This window comes from Xiphias gladius, chromosome 7 (assembly GCF_016859285.1).
Source record: "Xiphias gladius isolate SHS-SW01 ecotype Sanya breed wild chromosome 7, ASM1685928v1, whole genome shotgun sequence".
Classification (NCBI taxonomy): domain Eukaryota; kingdom Metazoa; phylum Chordata; class Actinopteri; order Istiophoriformes; family Xiphiidae; genus Xiphias; species Xiphias gladius.
Window position 1 is genome coordinate 9,309,691 of NC_053406.1, and position 19,876 is coordinate 9,329,566.

Here is a 19,876-nt window from a genome sequence, read left to right on the forward strand (position 1 = left end):
TAGTTGCAGGGCCCCTGGGAACTGGTGACTTACAAGGGGCATTGTTTTCAGTATGAGTCACATTGTGTGTTTACATCTGCACGGGGCAAAGTTCCCACTGAGTTTGGTAATATTTAACGGGACAGTTTTGGGTGACATGGCAGAGCACCAGGCATGAGGAACAAGCAGCATCTTTGACATGTATTCACTCTGTGTAACTCTCTCTGCTGATCCACAGAGACACCAGACTGAGGTGAGTTAGACAAACGCAGTTGGATTTCTTGTTATTTATTGTAAACTTAACCTGGATTTCAGTTTTAATCAGGAGAAAGCTACTTTCTGCCATGTGTGAAAGAAATGGTCGAGGGTTGTGCTATTACTGTTTAACTTAGTGTTTTTCTAAGTGAGCAATAACACTCTGAGCTGAATTAAACATAGCTGAAATTGCTGCACTTTGACAATACAGAAAGGCTCTTTGCATGTGTGGTGATCAGAGAGTAAAAGGTGTTTCTTCAATGGAGTTACTGTACAGTCCTATCTACGGTCATAGAGACAAGAAATACAGTTAACAGATGTTAATGTAACATACAAAGGTTTATTCAAGTGCAGTTATATTTGCTGTAATTTGCTTTTACTCTTCATGTTGGATAGAGTGTGTTGGATTCAATGCTGCTTTGAAAGGCATGAACGCACAAGGTTGAATTAAACTCAGATTTAATAAAATGAGAATTAATTTAAATCTAACAAAAAGGGATTTACTACCTGACCTGTTTGTCCTGTCTTTTGGAAAACCTTTATTTTAATACAGCCATGTAAAACTGCAGCCATGCTAGTGGTATCTGTGAGGCTATAGTAAGGCACAGTGGCGCTTTGAAATAAATGTTAAAGTCAGCATGCAAGCATGCTCACTATTGCAGTCTGAACATGCTGATTCGAGGCAGATATGTTTGCCATTTTAGTGAAGCATGTTAGCACGCTAAAATGTGCTGAATTAGAACTAAACACAAAGTAGAGTTGCGGCTGATGTGAAAGTTACTATTTTTGCTGGACAATAAAGATTTTGACCGTTGATTGTGATCACAAAAGTTTTTACAAGTCATCATGAGAGGGACATGAATGTCTGTACCAAATTACGTGGTAATCCCTTCAGTAGTTGTTGAGATATTTCACTTAAAACCAAAAATGTGAACCTCATGGTTGCGCTATAGGAAAAGACAAAGGATTGCCAAAGTAGGTAGGATTCATCTTCTGGGAACCAAGAATGTACCAACTTTTGTGCCAGCTCATCCGCTAGACGTTGAGAAATTTAACAGCATAAGTGAAAACTTTGACCTGCTAGTGGAGCTAGAGCATCTCAGGGGATCACCAAAGTCATTAGAGCGTATCCTCCGGGCAACATGGACATCTGCACCGATAAACCAATAATGCAACCAATAATTCAATAATTTTCATTTCAGGGCCATCCAGCATTGAACAATGGTGGTTCATCTGTTGTTGCTCCTACTTTCATGCAAGATTCAAGGTGAGAGTTCAGCTCATAACAAACGCGGGAGCGTGTTTGACTGGATATGTGTCACAGAGGCCAGTAATGTGCTTGTATTAATGGCCACACTCAGTGCGGTGGTGTGTTTAATAGCGGAACCCTTCAGATTAAACCCACAGAAAATCTAATTAGAAGGCCTAATGATCTATTTGCACTTTATAATTAATTTTCTTCAAAATGGCTGGCAGTTAACAGTAAGATGTTGCCAGTGGTCAGGGGACTTAATAGTCACTGGTTCATGGTCCCAATGGGAGCACGCACAAATTATGCTCATTAGTCTGCCATTCTTTGATTGCAATAAAAAGAAATAGCTGTATAGGCTGGCCTAGATATTTCTCAGACCTCATTTCCAAAACAAATGCATAATTTATGACTCTGCATGCTGGCTATAGACGGTAACACAGTTAGCTCGCCACGAACAAGTTATACGTCACCCTGATTACTGTGGCATACTGTGACATTTTATTTCATATTTCACAGTTAATAACATAAATATGAATCCCTTCTCTCCTTCATTTGTCAGCAACAGAAAGCCACAAAGATTTGCTGGAATATAATTGCCGACGTGTACGTTGACGTGCCTTCTGTGCGAATGTATCTCTGTGTTTGCGCAGATGTCTGAGTGACTTTTATAGAGAAGATAAAAGAAGAGTAGGCCCTGACAGTTAGTGTATAGTTGGTTGTGGATTTTTCCTCATAGAGTCTGTTCATCTATTTTAGCCCCAATCATGCAATCCTTGTAGCTTTATCAAAGTCTGCAGGTTTACCCTGCTTTTCATATTTCACATTTTGTGAAATATGGAGTTATATATTGTTGCCACCTCACAGCCATGACAGGCCAGGAAATAACTCCGCCCATAACCTCCCATAAAACCACAAACCAAACATAACTTGTTAATTAGTGAGCTTTAGAGGCTGCTGGCTGTAGCTTAATATTTACCATACAGACATAAGAGTGGTATTGATCTCCTCATCTAATTATCAGCAAGACAGCAAATATGCTCATTTCCCAAAATGTCAAACTATTCCTTTGAAGGTTCTTCATCAGCAGTGTTAATAAGTGGTGCTCTGGTGATTTGGTTTGTTTTCACTTATTTCAAAAACTGTTTCGGATTCAGAACGAGATTGTTGTCGCTTTAGTTACAGTATTTAATGTCTGCCCCTCTCTGGACCTTTAGCAGTTAGAGCTCAGATGAAGCTGTCACCTGAAACACTGACTGTCCTGCGAGGGGAGGAGGCCCGGTTTACTTGCAGTACCTCCAACACCCAGTGGACCGTTATGGTGTGGCTGCTCAATGGCACGGTGGCGCTCACCATCTCAAAGTTGCACGGTGTCCTGCAATCCACCAACACTAATGTGACGGCTGAGAAAAGCCCCGTTTCAAAGGGAGACAGCTGGGTGTTTGTCCTCACGAGCACGGAGAGGTACCACCAGGGACAAGTGACCTGTGACCTCCAGGACATTGATAGGAGAACAGCAAGCCTGTTTGTACAAGGTCTGTATGTTCATACTGTACGTGAGTGTGTTTTTGTGTGTGTGAGAGAGTCGGAGGAGGTATTATGTGCATGTGCATATGCATATGTGTGTTACCTTGATTCACCGTCGCAAGAAAGCAGCAAGGAACTGTTTGTTTCTGCTGCAGAGAGTTTCACAGACTTTTTGTGCAGCCAGCTTCTGTCAGGGATAACTTTCTTGCAAAAAAGTGTGCACACAACACAATCACACACACACACACACACACACACACACACGGAAAGGAAACCAAGCAGATGGCAAGTCTCTTGAAAACTATTGCTGTGTGAGAGAGGGCAGAAATACATTGAATTTAACCTTGACGAGGCAAAAAGCAGTGTAAATGAATGGACTAAGCAGAAGTTGTGTAACTGCTTTGATTCTGCCCACTCACACACTGCTGTCTCTACTAAAAAAAAAAAAAGGACTCAAAGAATCAGAGAAAAAAGCATAGTCTTTTACCTCAGCATTCAAGTGACACATCTTAATAACGAACCTTTGTTTTAATGTGTTTGTAGGGTAGAATAGTACCTGAGTGTTCAGTCACCATGTATGTCAAGTGTGGGAAATCATTTTGGTCTGTGTGGTGGAGTACAGTCAACCAGGCATGTTTGATGGTTCTTGTGATGTTGTTTGTTTAATGACAGTTTGGTGGTGTTCGGGGATAGGAATTGATTTTTTTTCTGTGAAATAAGTGAGATAATACGAATACAAAATGTACCGCAGACACGATTATTAGCACCCTTCACTAAGACTTGGTTGCAGAACCTTTGTTAATCATGACAGCCTCTAAATGTTTCCTGTAGTCATCTAGAAGCTTCTTGCACCTGTCTGCGTGTAGTTTCTGCCATGTTTCCATTTCTAGACGTTCACGCTCTTTTAAGTTTGCAGTTAAGTTTGTTTCAAAAGCCATAATTCAGCCCTCTCCAAAGGTTTTCAATGGGATTTAGGTCCGGACTCATTGCTGACCAGTTTAAAAAAGCCCATCTTTTCCTTTTCAACCATTCTTTGTTGCTGCTGAATGCGTGCTTTCGGTTGTTATCCTGCTGAGAGACCCAAGACCTTCACCTCAAACTTAGTTTTCTGGCACTGGATAACACATTTTGTTCTAAAAGGCCTTGGTAATCTTTTGATTTCATCAATCCTTTGATATGCTCAAAGCCTGGAGTACCAAAGGTAGCAAAGCAGCCCCACGGTATGATAGAACCTCCACCATGTTTTACTGTAGTTAGGGTCTTCTTTTCCTTATGGGCTTCATTTCGTCGCCTATAAACAAACTGATGCATTGCATTTCCAAAGAGCTCTACTTTGGTTTCATTTGTCCATAGAACATTGTCACAGAAAGACTGTGAATTATCTATAAAAGTTTTTTGCAAGGATTAGTTTTCTTTTTTGTTCCTTTCTTTCATTAGTGGTGTCCTCCTCGGCCTTTGCCCGTGGAGCCCTACTTGGTTTAGTGTGCTTCGTATGGTACGGGCTGAAACCAACACTCCAGACGGCTCCAGGTCAGCCTGAAGCTCTTTAGATGTCTTGCGTGGTGTTTTTTCCACAATCCGCATCAAACTTCACAGACTTCTCTCATTGAGTTTCTTCTTATCATCACATCCTGGAAGCGTAACAACAGTTTTATGACTGTTCAAATAGGGGTTTCAAGATCTTTGGCAATTGCCTTGTAGCCTTTGGGATTGTTATGTTATTTGATAATAACATTTCTGACGATATCAGAGAGCTCTCTTGTCTTCAGTAATTTGAAAAAGAAACTGGAAACAATCAGCCCCTTTTTATGCAGTAAAACCATCATTCATTGGTTAATTCAGGTCATATGAACACTGAAAGTTAAGCACAGGTGAGTTTTTTATTTTGCTTGAAGGGCTCATTTAAATTCATCAAAAGGGTGCCAATAATTGTGTCGAGTGTACATTTTATGTCTGTATTTTTTATTTCACTATTTGAAAGAATTTTTGTGTTGTCATTAAGTAATTTTGGAAGTTTTATTAAATATTTTGATTTCACAAAATTGGTTATTAGCGTTTATTCCTGAAACAATTCTAAATTCTGTACTTAAAATTCAGGGGTGCCAATAATTTCACCTGGGACTGCATCAGTCGGAAATATGCTCGAAAGAACAGGCAGCAGAGCAGGATTTACAGGCCGCAGCTACAACCAATCTTCTCCTCTCCTCTCCTCATTTAGCGTATATTATGCAGATGCTGTGCCAAACAGGTTATGCCGTGTGAGGACTTCAGAGTCAGGACTTGATAAGAATCACTTGTTTTCTGACGGAGTTATTATCTTGAGCTGGACTGCAATGTGAACCAGCATTTTAACAAGTGGGATTTTCCTTATAGTAATAACCAAAGAAAAAAACACATCCAAAGTAACTTAGAGCAGTTTCTGCACTTAATATTATTAACAAACACTGCCAGAACTGTGCAAGAAAGTTAAAACAAGGTAAATGTGTTGTATATTGTTGGTTTATGTTAAAAATCAAGTTAAGCCTTTTTAGTATCTTTAGAAAATAGTGTGCGGCTAGAATAGTCATTATTTCATATTTGTCAGAAATTTGGAAATTCTGTGAAAATTATTATTATATAAAATACAAAGGTTTACAATTTGTCTCTTTTAATGGTGGAAAGGGTTGTTCCAACACATTAACTTTTGAGAAATCAATGGACAGTATGTACAAACTGAACTGGAAACATCCGCCCTGCAAAAAGCAAGAAGAAACAAAACCAATGACCCATCGCCTCCAGTATATTATGGAAAGAGTCCTTATTGCTGCCAGTGCCACAAATCTCCACTGACATATGCAGTCATTAACAGTAGTGAATCAGGCACCTCCATTCTTGATGCAGAGGATCACTATGGCTTGACACACACTTTGAATTAATTGCGCATCCTGACACACCCAGTTAACAGTCAGCAACTCTTTCAGTGATTTGTGTACTGCAGCCTCAAATGTACTGTTGGGATAGAGCCACAAATCCACACAGGGCTGGTTTACTCTGTCTGCTATCATCCACGCTCCCTGCTTTAATTGTTCAATATGAAGATGGTGTAAATGTGACTACACACTCACACATGCCCCCGCTGCCACTTCCCTGCTTATTTCTCTCACTCACTTAAACTCAAACACACAAACCTTTCACTTGAACAAATCAACTTGCGCTCTTGAATATAAACAGGATCTGCAGACTGCTAGAGCTGCATATTTGAGAACTATATAAATATGAATCAGAGGAGAGTGAATATGTATGTGGTAATTGTAGAGGAATAGCCCCCCCCCCGCCTCATTGGAATAAATCCACACCCACACATAAAGTGCATGTGTTATACACTGATCATGTAGCACAAGTTGCATGCGCATACACACCAATCCTGCACACAGACATGTACAAGTCTTTAAATGCTGCCCCCGGTTAGCTGTGGGCTCCTCGCATCAAACAGCCCGCCACCGCAGCCCAGTCTTCAAAGTTTACGTGCAGTGATTAACAAAACTTATGATACCTTATTTCAGGGATCACGTAGACTGGAGCTTTAGGAGGGAGTGCTGATGTTGTTCTTTTTCTATTCAGATGTATCAATCAGGCGTGATCACCCCGAGCCCCTCAGTCAGTGCAAATGAGGCTGCTGGTTCCTCGCCAACCTTTGTTCACTGCTGCTGAGATTCTCTAAGTGCAGCTGGAGTCCGCTATTGGAACTCGTCGCTCTAAGAACTGGACGGTACGATGTTTATGACACCAAATCAGGCATCAAATAAAGGCCCCTGGACAACAGGGACAGCCTATAATGTGTACAAAACATCTGAGCATTTGAACCTAAATCAACATAGACATGTCATTCACTTAGACGAAGCACTGAAGCTTCTGTAATTATCTTTCTGTCTATAGCAATTGTCTGCTACATCCACCGCCTTTCATTCTGCCAGACAATAGACTTCACATATGAGATACTGTATCTCTCAGGGCCTTAAGTGGCTTATTTGGCTGGCAGGGAAGGAGATGAAGGGGAAACGAGAAAAGCATTCATCAGGCAACTGCGACTTTGTGACACGTGATCAATCAACCGGTACGAATGAAATCCACCTTTTTGAACTGAAGAAGTGATGCTCATCTTTGGGTACAGATACGTGCATGCAGCTACATGAATTTCAAAGAAGACTGCTGACAATAATCAGTTAAGCTCAGACTCATGCATATGCAGGAATATCCGGGCATACGTGTACTGTACATGTGTGCAGGCACATGAAAAAGAAGAAAATACGAAATTTAAGTTTGTGAATGTACTTCCTTCTGATTGCAGAAAAAGGCAGTGTGAAGGTCTTTGGGGACGACAAGTTGGCTTTCAAGGGGCAGTCTGTGCTGTTTGAATGCCAAGCAGCAGGATGGTACCCTAAACCCAGTCTGCAATGGCAGGTGAATCACAGAAAGGTAAGCACATAACTCCAATCAGACACGCTCATCATTATCATCTCCATATCAAAATTGGTCAAACTTTTGGGGAATTTTCCTGAGAACACATGATGTTGTATGCTGTACAGATTGTATAGCCCCTTGAGATTTTTGGCTACGTAAATCATAATTGACCTGACTTGTCATTTTGAGAACTTAGAAAGTTATTTTATATTAGAAAACACTGGTCAAAATTCACCGTCACCAAATAATAGTTAATGCGACATAACATTTTCACAGCTGCTTTATTTTTACTCTTCAAAAACTTAGTGACTGTTCATCAAAAACACAATCAATACCATTTTTTTCCTATTTCCTGAACTGCCATCTGTTTATTGACTTGTAATTTACCTCTATACAATGTACTTGATTGCATTTGGTTTATGGCGTTCAAAGAGGCCAAAATTTATGTTAAAAAACCTTTTCTTTATTGTCTCTTTCTAAATGAAATAAAACACCTTACTCATAATAATTGACAGACCTCTTAGTGACCATTTTAAATCAAAACTATTTTCTTTTTAAGTGCCCCAGCACTTTCTGTTTAGAGGATGTGGCCTAAAGTCTCTTCCTGGCCCTTGAGGAAACTGTCGGTTTGTCACGACTAAGTGTTTGATGAGTGCACTGCTTTTAGAGGGGATGAGAGAAGTGGATTTGATTGACCGTTAGTGTCCACCCCCTTTACTGCACCTCCTTTTAATGTATTTCTGGTGACAGTACATTCATCTTTCTCCAGCCCTTTTCCCAGACTGTGCTGCTCTTGTCAGTAAAATGAAAAAAAAAAAAAAAGTTGGTCATGAGCACCACTAGCTAAAGCTTGAACCCCATTTTATGGAACTAGAGCTCTATTATCTATCAGCATCAGAGATCATCTGGTCAAAACAAAGTCTATGAATTATAATGTCATTACATCGGAAAAGACATGTCTAATATGTATCCAATCTTTTGCTACTCTAAGAACCATCAAGCAATTGCTGTTGAGCCCCATTTTACCAGGGTAAACTATCACAGATACAGTATCTCAAATGTAAGCAAATCATGGCATCTAACTGGATACACTGTTCTGCCTCTGAATAGAGCGGGAGCGGGGTACTGTCCATGTAAGTTTTACTTGTTCTTGTTCCTTAGGCTAAAGCGATGCTAACAAATCTGAGACAGATCCATCACCTTCAAAAAGCTCTGCTTCCCTAAACTTTCTTTTACAATCTGGGAGAGAGGTACTCATCCTCAGTTATGTGTACAGTTATGTGCCGTAAACATTTGTGGGTAAACTATCCCTTTAAGTTCAGCTTTATTTATATTATTTACAGAATAACTGGCAAGTCAGAATGTAGAAGTCCCAATTAGAAAATACTCTAAATGTTAAACATCCTCTCTGTCTGGGGAATGGCGTGGAGGTGAGCCAGGGTGAATACAACATCAGCAGTGAAGCGTCAGGGGAGAGCCTCCTCACTGTGAGAAGCAACCTCAGCGTGACGGCAGCAAAGAGCTCTCATGTGGATTGTCTGGCCTCTGTGTCTGCCCTCCCCACACCACTGAAGAGCAGCGTCCATCTGACAGTGGGTGAGACTGCAACACAGCCATCATGTTTTACAGTAAATGACATATGTGTACATGCACACAAATGCACAGTGAGAGCTGTCTGTCAAGCCTCTCTTTGTTCTGTCCTAGTTTAGTTCTCTGTCTCTACATATCTGTTCGTTTCTCTCTCTCTCTTTTAATCTGTCTCTCTTTGTGTGTTTCATTTTGTTCTCTCCCTTTTTTTTGGGGGGGGGCTTATGAATCATCACTCAGTGTTTTTATTCAAGAAGAGAGTGGAATAGAAAGTAGCTGCTAGATCTACACTGCACGCGTTTTGCATCACAGCCAATAAAGTGGAGCTGAGGCTGCAAACATGTTCAAAATACAAATATTCTGTTATTATCTTAGTAATGTTCTATTTGTAGTTTTCTTGAAATCCACCCAGAGCAGCTTCCCTCAGCAGAGACCCTCTTGACTACTTCTGCAAATTAAAACACAGCTTTATTTATACTATGTCTGCAAATCTGTAACTGAATTGCAAAGTTACAACACTGCTTCAGCATTTCTTTACCAAAACACTGATGTCACCTTCTCTCCTCAGTTGCGGAGGTCGGGCAGGAAGAGGATGAGTGCACAGTCCCGCTGGCGGTAACGGCCTCCCTCTCTGCTCTTCTGCTCCTCCTCCTGCTCTGCATCTGCACTGTCCTCTGTTACAGACAAAGGACACAAGCAAGTAGGCACTCTTCTCTTCCTTAGATTGCTCTGGGTGAAAAAATGTCACCTCCTACGCTTTTCCAGTACAGAAACTGTGATTAAAGTATAATGAAGAAGATAGGTGGTTACACGCTGTGACTCGGCGCTGCCCCGTGCTGGCCTTCACCAAGGGTACGCAATATTTTTTCTGACAAAGACAGAACATTAGTTGTCAGCAGAAAGCTTTACTTCTCAGTAAACAGCAGCAGCAAAAAGGTTAGAGAGGTATGTGTATCACTGCAGGGTTGGCAGTTTGAATCCCAAAACAACTGGGAAAATCAAGACAGGAAGGAGTAATGATTATCAGTCCTCTACTGCAGAGGAGCGAGCATGTGCAAGGCGTATCACTAGTTGAACAGTTTGTGCAAGGCAGCTTTCAGGTATGAATTTGTGAAGTTGTGTAGTTTTTAAAGTCCAGCTGAAATTAAATTTCATGTTTTTTTTGGCCTCCAGATCATAATGCATACTGTCAGATGCAGTTAGTTAAACAGCTTTGAAAATGTACTTGCATGTGGAATCGTGGTCAGTTTAGATCCTGGTGTGGTCCTTACTCTTCCAGTCTACCACTGCTACCAAAACACTGCCTGCCCATGACTTGTAAGCTACAGTTTACAGGGCAAGTTTTGTCACTACATTCCTCTGCTGGGCCTCAGGCTGTTGGCTCCGCTGTCAATCATCCACACACACCGACACACACGCTCAAACGCTGAGAGAAAAAGTGACATTTCTGATACTTCCCTTAACTATTAAACAAAAATCACTTTAACATTATGTATGTCTGGAAAAGAGATGACCAAATGGGATTTTAGCTTGACTTGAAAGTCTGTAATTTAACTTTTTTTTACTATGTTTTTACTGAAGTAACATACCTTACCTCATTTTTAATCACATCCATTACACAGTGCAAATTTCTTTCCATGTTTTCCTTTGGCATCAGAAACTCATAGAAGAAGAGAAACATAGTACAACCTCAATAACGTTTCTACTGTTGTTTGATTTAATAAAGGTTGTTGCAGAAAAATACGTTGTAATTTCAGTGAGCCTTCCTTTTATAAATAAAGGGACTGTGTCTCAGTCCTGGGTTTATATCTGAACCATGTTAGTCACATCAGTGGGACAGTCTGATAAAGGCCATTGAGATGTGAAGAAGGGTTGACAGTTGTTTGGTGGGAATGTAGCGACCTTGGACAGGCTTTTAAACTGTTTGCTAAAAGGATTACAGCTGTTGGTACATTGGCAGAAATTGTACCTTGTACCTGGTCCTGACTCAAACCTGGTTCCTTCCAGATGAGTCACTATGTTTGTCAGAACATACCCCACACACACAGTGCCACAGAGAAAGGGCACAGCTTATCTTGCAAATTTAAAGGAAGTCAGACACTTTGCTTATTAGCTTTCTTGCCATGAGTTAGGTAAGGAGATTAATACCACTCTCATGTCATATGGTAAATATGTACGGTGCGTTCAGAAAGTATTCAGGACCCTTCATTGTTTTCACATTTTGTGTTGTTACAGCTGGCAAAGTTATTTAAAATCATCTTTCCCTCATCACTCTACACTCAATTACCCATAATGACAGAGTGAAAACAGAATTTTAGAATATTTTGCAAATTTATTAAAGAGGAAAAACTGAAATATCACATTGACATAGGTATTCAGACTGTTTTCTATGACACTTGAAATTTAGCTCAGGTGCCTCCCATTTCTCTTGAACATCTTTGAGATGATTTGAGTTCACCTGTGGTAAATAAAATTGACTGGACGTGACTTGGAAAGGCACACACCAGGTCTTACAGCCAATAATTCATATCACAGCAAAAACCAAGCCATGAGGTTGAAGGAACTGCCTGCAGAGCTCAGAGACAGGACTGTGTCGAGGCACAGATCTGGGGAAGGCTACAGACAAATTTCCAGTGCATTGAAGGTTCCCACACTGGTCTCCATAATTCTTCAATGGAAGAAGTTTAGAACAACCAGGACTCTTCCTAGAGCTGTCAAGTTGGCCAAACTTAGCAATTGTGGAGGAGGGTAAGACAGGTTACCAAGAACCCAATGGTCACTCTGGCTGAGCCCCAGAGATCGTGTGTGGAGATGGAAAAACTTCCAGAAGGATAACCATTACTGCAGCACTCCACCGATCTGGGCTTTATGGCAGAGTGGCCAGACGGAAGTCTCTCCTCAGTGAAACTTTGCAATAAAAAAGCACCTAACGCACTCTCAGACTGTGAGAAACAAGATTCTCTCGTCTGATGAAACCAAAGTTGAATCGTTTGGCCTCAATTCTAAGTGTCATGTCTAGAGGAAACCAGGCACCGATCATCACCTACCCAATACCATCCCAATGGTGAAGCATGGTGGTAGCAGCATCATGCTGTGGGGGTGTTTTTCAGTGGCAGGGACAGGGACACTGGTCAGGATTTAGGGAGAGCTGAATGGAGCAAAGTACAGAGATATCCTTAATGAAAACCTGGTCAAGAGCGCTCAGGACCTCAGAAGGATCACCCTCCAACAGAATAATGACCCTGAGGACACAGCCAATCGGGAGTGGCTGAGGGACAACTCTATGAATGTCCTTGAGTGGCCCAGCCAGAGCCTCGACTTTAACCCAATCGAACATCTCTGGAAAGACCTGAAAATGGCTGTCCAATGACAGTCCCCATCCAACCTGATTGAGCTTCAGAGAATCTGCAGAGAAGAATGGCAGAAACTCCCCAAAACCAGGTGGGCAAAGCTTGTCGAGTTATACCCAAGAAGATTCGAGGCTCTAATCGCTGCCAAAGGTGCTTCAACTAAGTACCAAGTAAAGGGTCTGATTACTTATGTCAATGTGACATTTAGGGTTTTCCTTTTTAATAACTTTGCAAAAACATCTAAAATTCTGTTTTCGCTCTGTCATTATGGGCTATTGAGTGTAGAGTGATGAGGGAAAAAATAAATCTAAACAATTTTAGCATAAGGTTGCAACATAACAAAATGTGAAAAAGTGATTTACTGTTCAGAGATGGGAGTGGTATTAATCTTCTTCTCAACAAAAAAGCCACTGAGCATAAATCCCAAAATGTTAAACTATTTCCTTAGGAGAGACATATTGATTTTTTGTTTATAAAGTTGAAAGATTACTAAGGCAATACCAACTCTTCCTTCACAGCCCTCCAGGTCTTGCGTGGGTCAGGAAATGCTATAAACCCATTAATAAGGGTTTAAAATCACCACACAGTGAGACAGTTTTACTGCAACTCTTTCAGAGCTCATAACCCAACCTACAATATTTGCGATGTGGCCAGACTACTTGCCGTCTCTCCAACCAAAGCGGTCGATACCTTGGCAAGTTTTGGAAGTAAAATGCTGTAGAAAGTCTGGCCAGGAAAGCAGGATTTGCAGAGATGTTTCTGGAGTGCAATCTCTGAGGGGATCGTTGTACTAGCACAAGGATGCGGAGGAGGCCTGTTTGTGCGCGATAACAAAAAGTGACCGTGAATCACACATTTAGAAGTCAGTGTAATCCCTGTGACTGATTCTAGACCATTGCAAATCATGGCAATGTTTTAGAGCCAAGGGATTATGATAAAGCAGGTGTGACCTTTCTCCTACGGCAGCTGATTCTGTACCTGAAACATCTAATACCTCCTTCACAGTTGTCCTTGCTTCAGTCTCAGAGCTTTAATGTAACATCCCTGAGCAAGTTAAATTAACTTCAAGAGGATGTTTCACATGTAAGAGGATGTGGCTTGCTTCCAAGTCACTAAGCTTCTCTTTGGGTAATCCACCTCAATGGGGAGTAATGTATGGTTTGTAATTATTGGAAAAATAGAGGGGATCTAATATAGTTACCCTCAAAGACTTTGGCCAGCATGACAGCAGGGATATATAATGACAAAGGCAATTTCTCTCTCTGTAAAAGGAACAGTTTATATCTCTCCTGGGGCAAGCACCATCTGCCCCATTGTTATATTGTTTTGTTTTCGCCGTAGCCAGGAGGACCTTTGGCAAAGGCAACCATGAATCCGTGTTACAAAACTCATTAGCACTCAGCTCCAGCTTTCACTGTTGAATTACAAACTGACTGGAGGCTATGATATTAGTGCAGTACCCAAAACTAATAAACGGTGGCACATTTACGGCTTTCACGAGCTAGCACAACGGTTCTGTGGTGAGTGCAGTGAGAATAATAAAGTTAGTGGCTAATAGCTCACAATAGTTCTGTACACTTAATGCCTCATTTATTTATTTTACATTTCAGAACCAAACCCAAAGGAAGCTGTATGGTAAGATATAAAAGCTCTTTTTCTAGACTCCCTTTGCTTTATGAAGCTTTTTTTGTTTAACAATGAAAACCTTGGATTTTCTTCACTTTTCTAAACTAACAAATTGAACATTAAGCTCAACTGTGGAGTCTTAAGTGAAAGTGACTTTTTTGTAGAGAAAATGGCTGCCAGCAATCTGCGATACTTTACATAAACTACTATAATAGGAAGACTCAAAAAAAAGATTGTCTGTTCACAACAGCATAGCCTCTGACAAAGTGGCTCTGCCGGATCTCAGCTAAAAGTTATCTTTTCCATTGGACCGTTCATTCTGGCATTTGCAGGTTCAACCAATCAGTGGCTGGGAGAAGCTCGGTTGCTGAGATGACAGGGGGGAAGGATAACCTGGGATACTCTGTTGAGGGCCTCAGAGGTGAGATAGCAACATGTGGTTCACCATGACAATTGTAAACCTCAACTACAACTGTAAAACACAGTACAGAATCTGAGGGTACAAAAAGAAATATTTCAGTTTAATCTAATAAACTGCAGCATTAAGTTATAGTAAGTAGGTTACCACTGTATTAACTGTAAAGGTAGGTCAGATTTTACAAACCCAAAACACTAAATGACCAGAGTATTTCTGCTGGGTTTTTAATAAGGTTGTTTTTTATTTATTACCAACTGATCAACAATTACTTGACAAGGTACTGAGGTTTTTGGTTACATTTCAGCCTAATATGACAGTGTCAATTTTATAGTTTCTTCACGGACCTCTATAGTGGAAATTTGGCGGAAATCTCTGATCCACTTCTCACTGGTCACTGGTAAAAGTCAATAAATTTAATAGATCACTTAAAAAAGCATCAGCCAGCTTAAAGGACCTTGCCAGTGTGTTTGTATTTCTCAGCTTTAGTTCCTTAACTACAAATTATGTATACTTTAAATTTTTGACAAATTTATTGAATGCATGCCAAATATTTTTAGGTTTTTGGACATGTTTTCCTACAGCTTCAGGAATTCACTGGTTTTATTTAATTTCCATAAAAAATGATTTTTTTTTTAACATAAAGTTGTGTAATTCATCACATTAAACATAAAGTCTATATTATTATTTTTTTGTCATGGTTAAATTATGACTGCCTGGTAATGCAGTTTTCTTGCAGATTATTTGAAAAGTCTGCATTGCTTTTCTCCACAATGACATAGCAACCTGGAAAAAAATTAATACAGAAATAATGTTCAGTATGATGGATTACGTTCAGTTTTATTAATCTTTACTCGATTTTAACTCAATCATATTTCAAGTCAGCTAATATATTTTGATATTAGATGAAAACTAAAACTAAAACTCTGCAGCATGGTTTACAATATGGTTAGCTTTAATATCAAGTGGACATGATTTGCGGTAAATGGGAATTAACATGCAAGAATGCGGGTTATGTCTTTTAAATGATTGATTTATCACTTTATTCTGCCACATAATTTACTAACATACAGTTTACTTTACAGATCCCAAAGTGAGTAAAACCAAAGTATTATGTGGGTGAGGTACTTGCAACAAATGGTAAATCATGGCTAATTGAGCAGCCACAAACCACATAATTTGCTGGTTTCAAAACCAAGCAAATTGGTTTTTTTTCAGAAAGAAAAAAAAAGATGAAATTAAACTCGGGATGCTGTGTTTACCTTGTACATATCTCAGACCTCTGAGCCACTAAAATCGCCTGATTCCTATTATTTTGCTGAGGCTACTTTATGTCTAAAGTGGGCTGTAGCTGGTCAGCGGGGCTGTGAGTTTAGATGAGGCTAAATTGCTGTTTTTCCTCCCAGCAGATGCAGATTACAATGAGCTAATCATGGAAACTCGTAGCCAGATGGACTTTGTCAGCTTTCAAAAGGTAGGTTAGAGAAAGAGAAGGTGGGGAGGGCTGGGAGACAGAGACAGAGAGAGAGAGAGAGAGAGAGGGAGAGAAAGGAAGAGAAAGACCAAGAGAGACAGAACTCGACTGAAGCTGAATAATGCATCCAGTCATTCTGCAGCTGGAGTTCCTGCTGCCTCCTCTCTCGTTGATGAGAACAGGAGGGAACTGCACTGCTACACTGTTGCACCTCAGCTGGCCTCCCATCAGACAACATCATCCAACGTTGGGTAAATCCCAATTTGCAGAGCACTTCATGGCTCAACCAAATGCCATCAGCGCTGTTTTTGGTTTACGGGGCACTTCTAATTGGCTCCACCCTTATTAAGGTGTATGATTTTAAATATTGGGATGATCTTCAGGTGTGCATGCAGGACTTAACTGAGACCTGACTGAGGCACAAACTGAGAAAAATACATATATATTTCATCTGTCTCTCTGGACCCTGTAAATTATAACATGATCTTAACATGTCAATGTTGATGAGGTGATTGTGCCTCAGGGAGTTTTCTAGGCCTGACCTATAATTGACCAATTGATTGTCACATTGATTCTGGATAACATAATGTATTGATATCTTGTGTAATATCCTGGTGTTTAATAATGAAAGGCAGAGGGACAACTGCACTCTTCTGGACTGGTTGATTCAGCTCCTTTTGCCCATTACCTATGATGTGCAGCAGGTCTGACTTGAGGTCACATGTTCAGTACTGATTCACTGTCTTTGACCTGAGTGCTTTAAGTTTGGTAATAGGATTGCCCTATGTGTAGGTACTGAAGGTGGAAGACAGTCACTTTGAGGCTTTTAAGGCACTGGCTGTCTTCCATTTGTCTTCAGATATGTCTGAGGGTGATCGTACACTGGACTTTATTGGCAAGTAGAATACAAAGAAATACCCACAGTTTCACTGCCGCACTCATTTAGGATCATGTTGTTTCCAGGAAAGCTTTCAGGATGGCAATCTTAGCTTGTAGCCTTTTCCTGTGACTGTTGTCCGTCTGCACTGCTGTAGAAAATTACCTGGTGCATTGTCAGTAAAAACAAAATTTGATGGTGTCCCCCAGGTCCCTGACGTTGTGCACTCCAACAGCCTGTCTCTACACAGTGAGAGCCAAGTCCAGGTGTGTCTGTCAGAGGAAAACTCCAAGAACGTCAGGAGAATTACCACAGTTTGAATATGTTTGTTATGATGTTATTTGATGTAATAAATATGGTGTTAATGAAAAAAGTATATTATTGTGATGCATAGTATTTACAACAGGGCAACTCACCATTGTTTGAATGGTGTATAACTGAAATTTTAGTAAAGCTAGAAGCTAATATTATGTGATCATGAGCAGTATGAGTACAGCTTTTTTTAAATATACCTTTGACATTTTTGAATGAATCTGAATATATAACATTGTATTTTTATATTCAGTAAATATTTTTTTGTGTGTGTTTCTTTATATTGTTGGCTTTTATTTACCTAATTTTATTTACCTTACAGTATATACTTTAATATATAAACTTGAGCATTTTGTAGGAAATTTCTGGTTTAGTCGAGTCTTATTTTTGTTACTTTGGCCATGATTTCTGTCGGTCATCATAACATTCCACTCGACAAGTTGATTGCTTAGGAATGGAAACGCAGTGAAATCGCTTAAAAGTAGATTGGCACAGGAAAAGTGATTGGTCAGATGATCAGAAAGGTTGTAAACAAGCCAAAGGTTTAGTCAGATGATCTAAACCACTGTATTTGGAGGTAAAACATAATGTGACCACACCCCATATGTCACTAATTTTCAATTATTGCACAGGAATGATGTGCACATAACTATGGAAAGTAGACTAGAGGTCAATGAAAACAGTGATAGATATTTATGGTGGTTTGGTGAGTACAGTGTTATTATTGCTGATAGTCCCTCAGTCCCCCAGAGACTGAACTGGTAGAATATCACAGTCACTTGATCCAAGAGTGAGTTTCTTCTCCAGCAATACCTCATCATACTGTAATGTAGTGGTGTGGCCTGTTCCATTATTCTGGTCTAATTCTGTTTCCAGGGAACCTACAATCCATTATATGCCTCTTTTTACATTTCATACGTGGTGGAGACTCAAACTCATTCAATTTCCCAGCTATGGAAAGGAAATGCAGCATCAATGGTAAAGGTTGAAGCGCAAATTAACACAATGTGACTGGTGCTGCAATGAGAATGATGTGGTGGTGAGCCTCTGTGTAGTAATGCACAGAATAACAGATTTATCTCTGCGTGAAATGGGCGACATAACATTTGCATTTCGTAATAGTAAAGGAGGGAGTTGAGCGGAGTGGTAGAGATTGAGGTGCATGAATCTGCCCGACACTCTATAGTTACACAAGCATTGCTGTTATTAAAGGAGTTGGCATGCATAAAAAGATGACATGCGTATTGCTGGTGTCCATGAAAAAAAAATTATATATAAAATTGAAAATACTGCTGTAGTTCATTTTCCTGTTGATACACATGCTTTATTTTTCACATTTCAGAAACCATTTTGACAGCAAATGAGCTTCTACCAAGTTAATTAAATTATTATCCAAATGGGATCATTATCATTGTTTGATCAAGTCCCAGAATCTAAGGAAAAATCTGGCGAAAATGGCGAAACAGGTTTTTTTCTGGATGATGTTGCAACTCCTTCAGTTTTTATGCATTTTTGTCAGCTCCCACAACTACAAAGGCCTTGGAAGAAATGGCAAAGCATGCAATCAGCAGTTTATATTTTGTTGAATGGGAAATACTCTTCCATTTCACTGAGGGCCAGTGCACAGTTCTCATTGGACCTTTGAGTTTTAGACTTGATTTATCTGTGATTTAACCTTGATTAGCTGATTATGACTACAATCCTAGAGAATGGCATAGGGGCTAAATACCTGCTAATACAAACTCTGCTGAAAACAAATGCTTTCATCAGCAGTGGGCTCAAATCCGAGGTTGTATATTATGTGGTACGAAAGAAGAATCTACAGGGGGGCAGGAGGTCAGGATAAAGAGTGAGGACAGCTGGCACTGGAGGTGCACACAAACATTAATCTGTTTTATGTATTTTTGGGTAAAGTGGTATCATCTATACTGACTCCAGCCAGATGAGAGACACAAGCAGTGGGAGAAAACAGGAGTCTACGGTCCTTTGTGTCCATTGTGTTGAAGGCAGTACTATTTGGGTTTACCAGCATCTTTCAGAAATGGAAATAAATTCATACTGTACAAAGTAAATAAAAGGCATATACAATATACACAGAAGTTGAGATTTCACAGAAATCTCTCTTTGAATTGTCACTTATGTAGTAACAGTGTGCATGCTTGCATTATTGAAAATAGCATGCTGACATAGTTTCCTGCTTTTCTCTATCACCAGATGGCTGACACAGATCTTCACTTTGGAATTCACATCTCGCCAGTGAATGTGAGGAAAGTGTTTGTCCTCTCTCTCTCTCCCGCTACGCTCTCATCGTCGCTGCCTTCTGTTTTCTGGCACCAAACGCCTGCCACTTAAGCGACAGGCTATTAAATAAATTAGGTTTCTGACAAAGTAAGGCACAAAATGAGAGGCCTATTACATGACCTGCGTTAGCGTTTTGTTTTCCAGCTTAACCTTACCCTTCCCTGGGGCTTACTTAGGGCACTCCATGGGTGTCAGTTACGCTCTGCAAAGTGGTGTGCCTGTATTGTTCGGAGGCATCTAAAAGCTCACAGGGTCAGCCAGGCCGGGGCCGGTCAGTGTCTGCCTTTCCAACAGTGAGGTTGTAACAAGGTCGCTCACTTTCACCTCCCATAACCATAGCCATCTTCTGGAGTCTCTGTCACTCATTCACCGTCTACCCTGCTCCTCCTGTCTGTCACGAACTGATCTCCTCCTCACATCATCGTGTGACACTACAGTTACACTGCACATGCTCAGTCTCGAATCTAGTGGCGCTCTGGCTCCC

The 19,876-nt window shown here is 40.4% G+C and overlaps 1 protein-coding gene across 4 annotated transcripts; it reads left to right on the forward strand.

Moving 5' to 3' along the window:
• The first annotated feature begins 59 nt into the window (after nucleotides 1–59).
• igsf5b (immunoglobulin superfamily, member 5b) lies at nucleotides 60–17,423 on the forward strand. 4 transcript variants are annotated; one of them, XM_040131005.1, is made up of 10 exons: nucleotides 60–232; nucleotides 1,437–1,501; nucleotides 2,701–3,018; nucleotides 7,338–7,465; nucleotides 8,881–9,046; nucleotides 9,606–9,737; nucleotides 13,998–14,022; nucleotides 14,346–14,434; nucleotides 15,835–15,902; nucleotides 16,989–17,423. In XM_040131005.1, the coding sequence occupies exons 2-10, from the start codon at nucleotides 1,456–1,458 to the stop codon at nucleotides 17,097–17,099; spliced, it is 1,083 nt and encodes a 360-aa protein (XP_039986939.1). In that variant the 5' UTR covers nucleotides 60–232; nucleotides 1,437–1,455; the 3' UTR covers nucleotides 17,100–17,423. The 4 variants fall into 4 exon arrangements, with proteins under 4 accessions (XP_039986939.1, XP_039986940.1, XP_039986941.1 ...); XM_040131006.1 differs by having other exon boundaries at nucleotides 15,838–15,902; XM_040131007.1 differs by having other exon boundaries at nucleotides 2,704–3,018.
• The last annotated feature ends 2,453 nt before the right edge of the window (nucleotides 17,424–19,876 follow it).

Bases quoted from the DNA above. Each gene is read 5' to 3' on its own strand.
- igsf5b (XM_040131005.1), top strand. From the start codon at position 1,456: ATGGTGGTTCATCTGTTGTTGCTCCTACTTTCATGCAAGATTCAAG. The intron at 9,047-9,605 runs GTGAGACTGCAA...TTCTCTCCTCAG, and splicing joins CAGCGTCCATCTGACAGTGG to TTGCGGAGGTCGGGCAGGAA. The intron at 14,023-14,345 runs GTAAGATATAAA...TGGCATTTGCAG, and splicing joins AACCCAAAGGAAGCTGTATG to GTTCAACCAATCAGTGGCTG.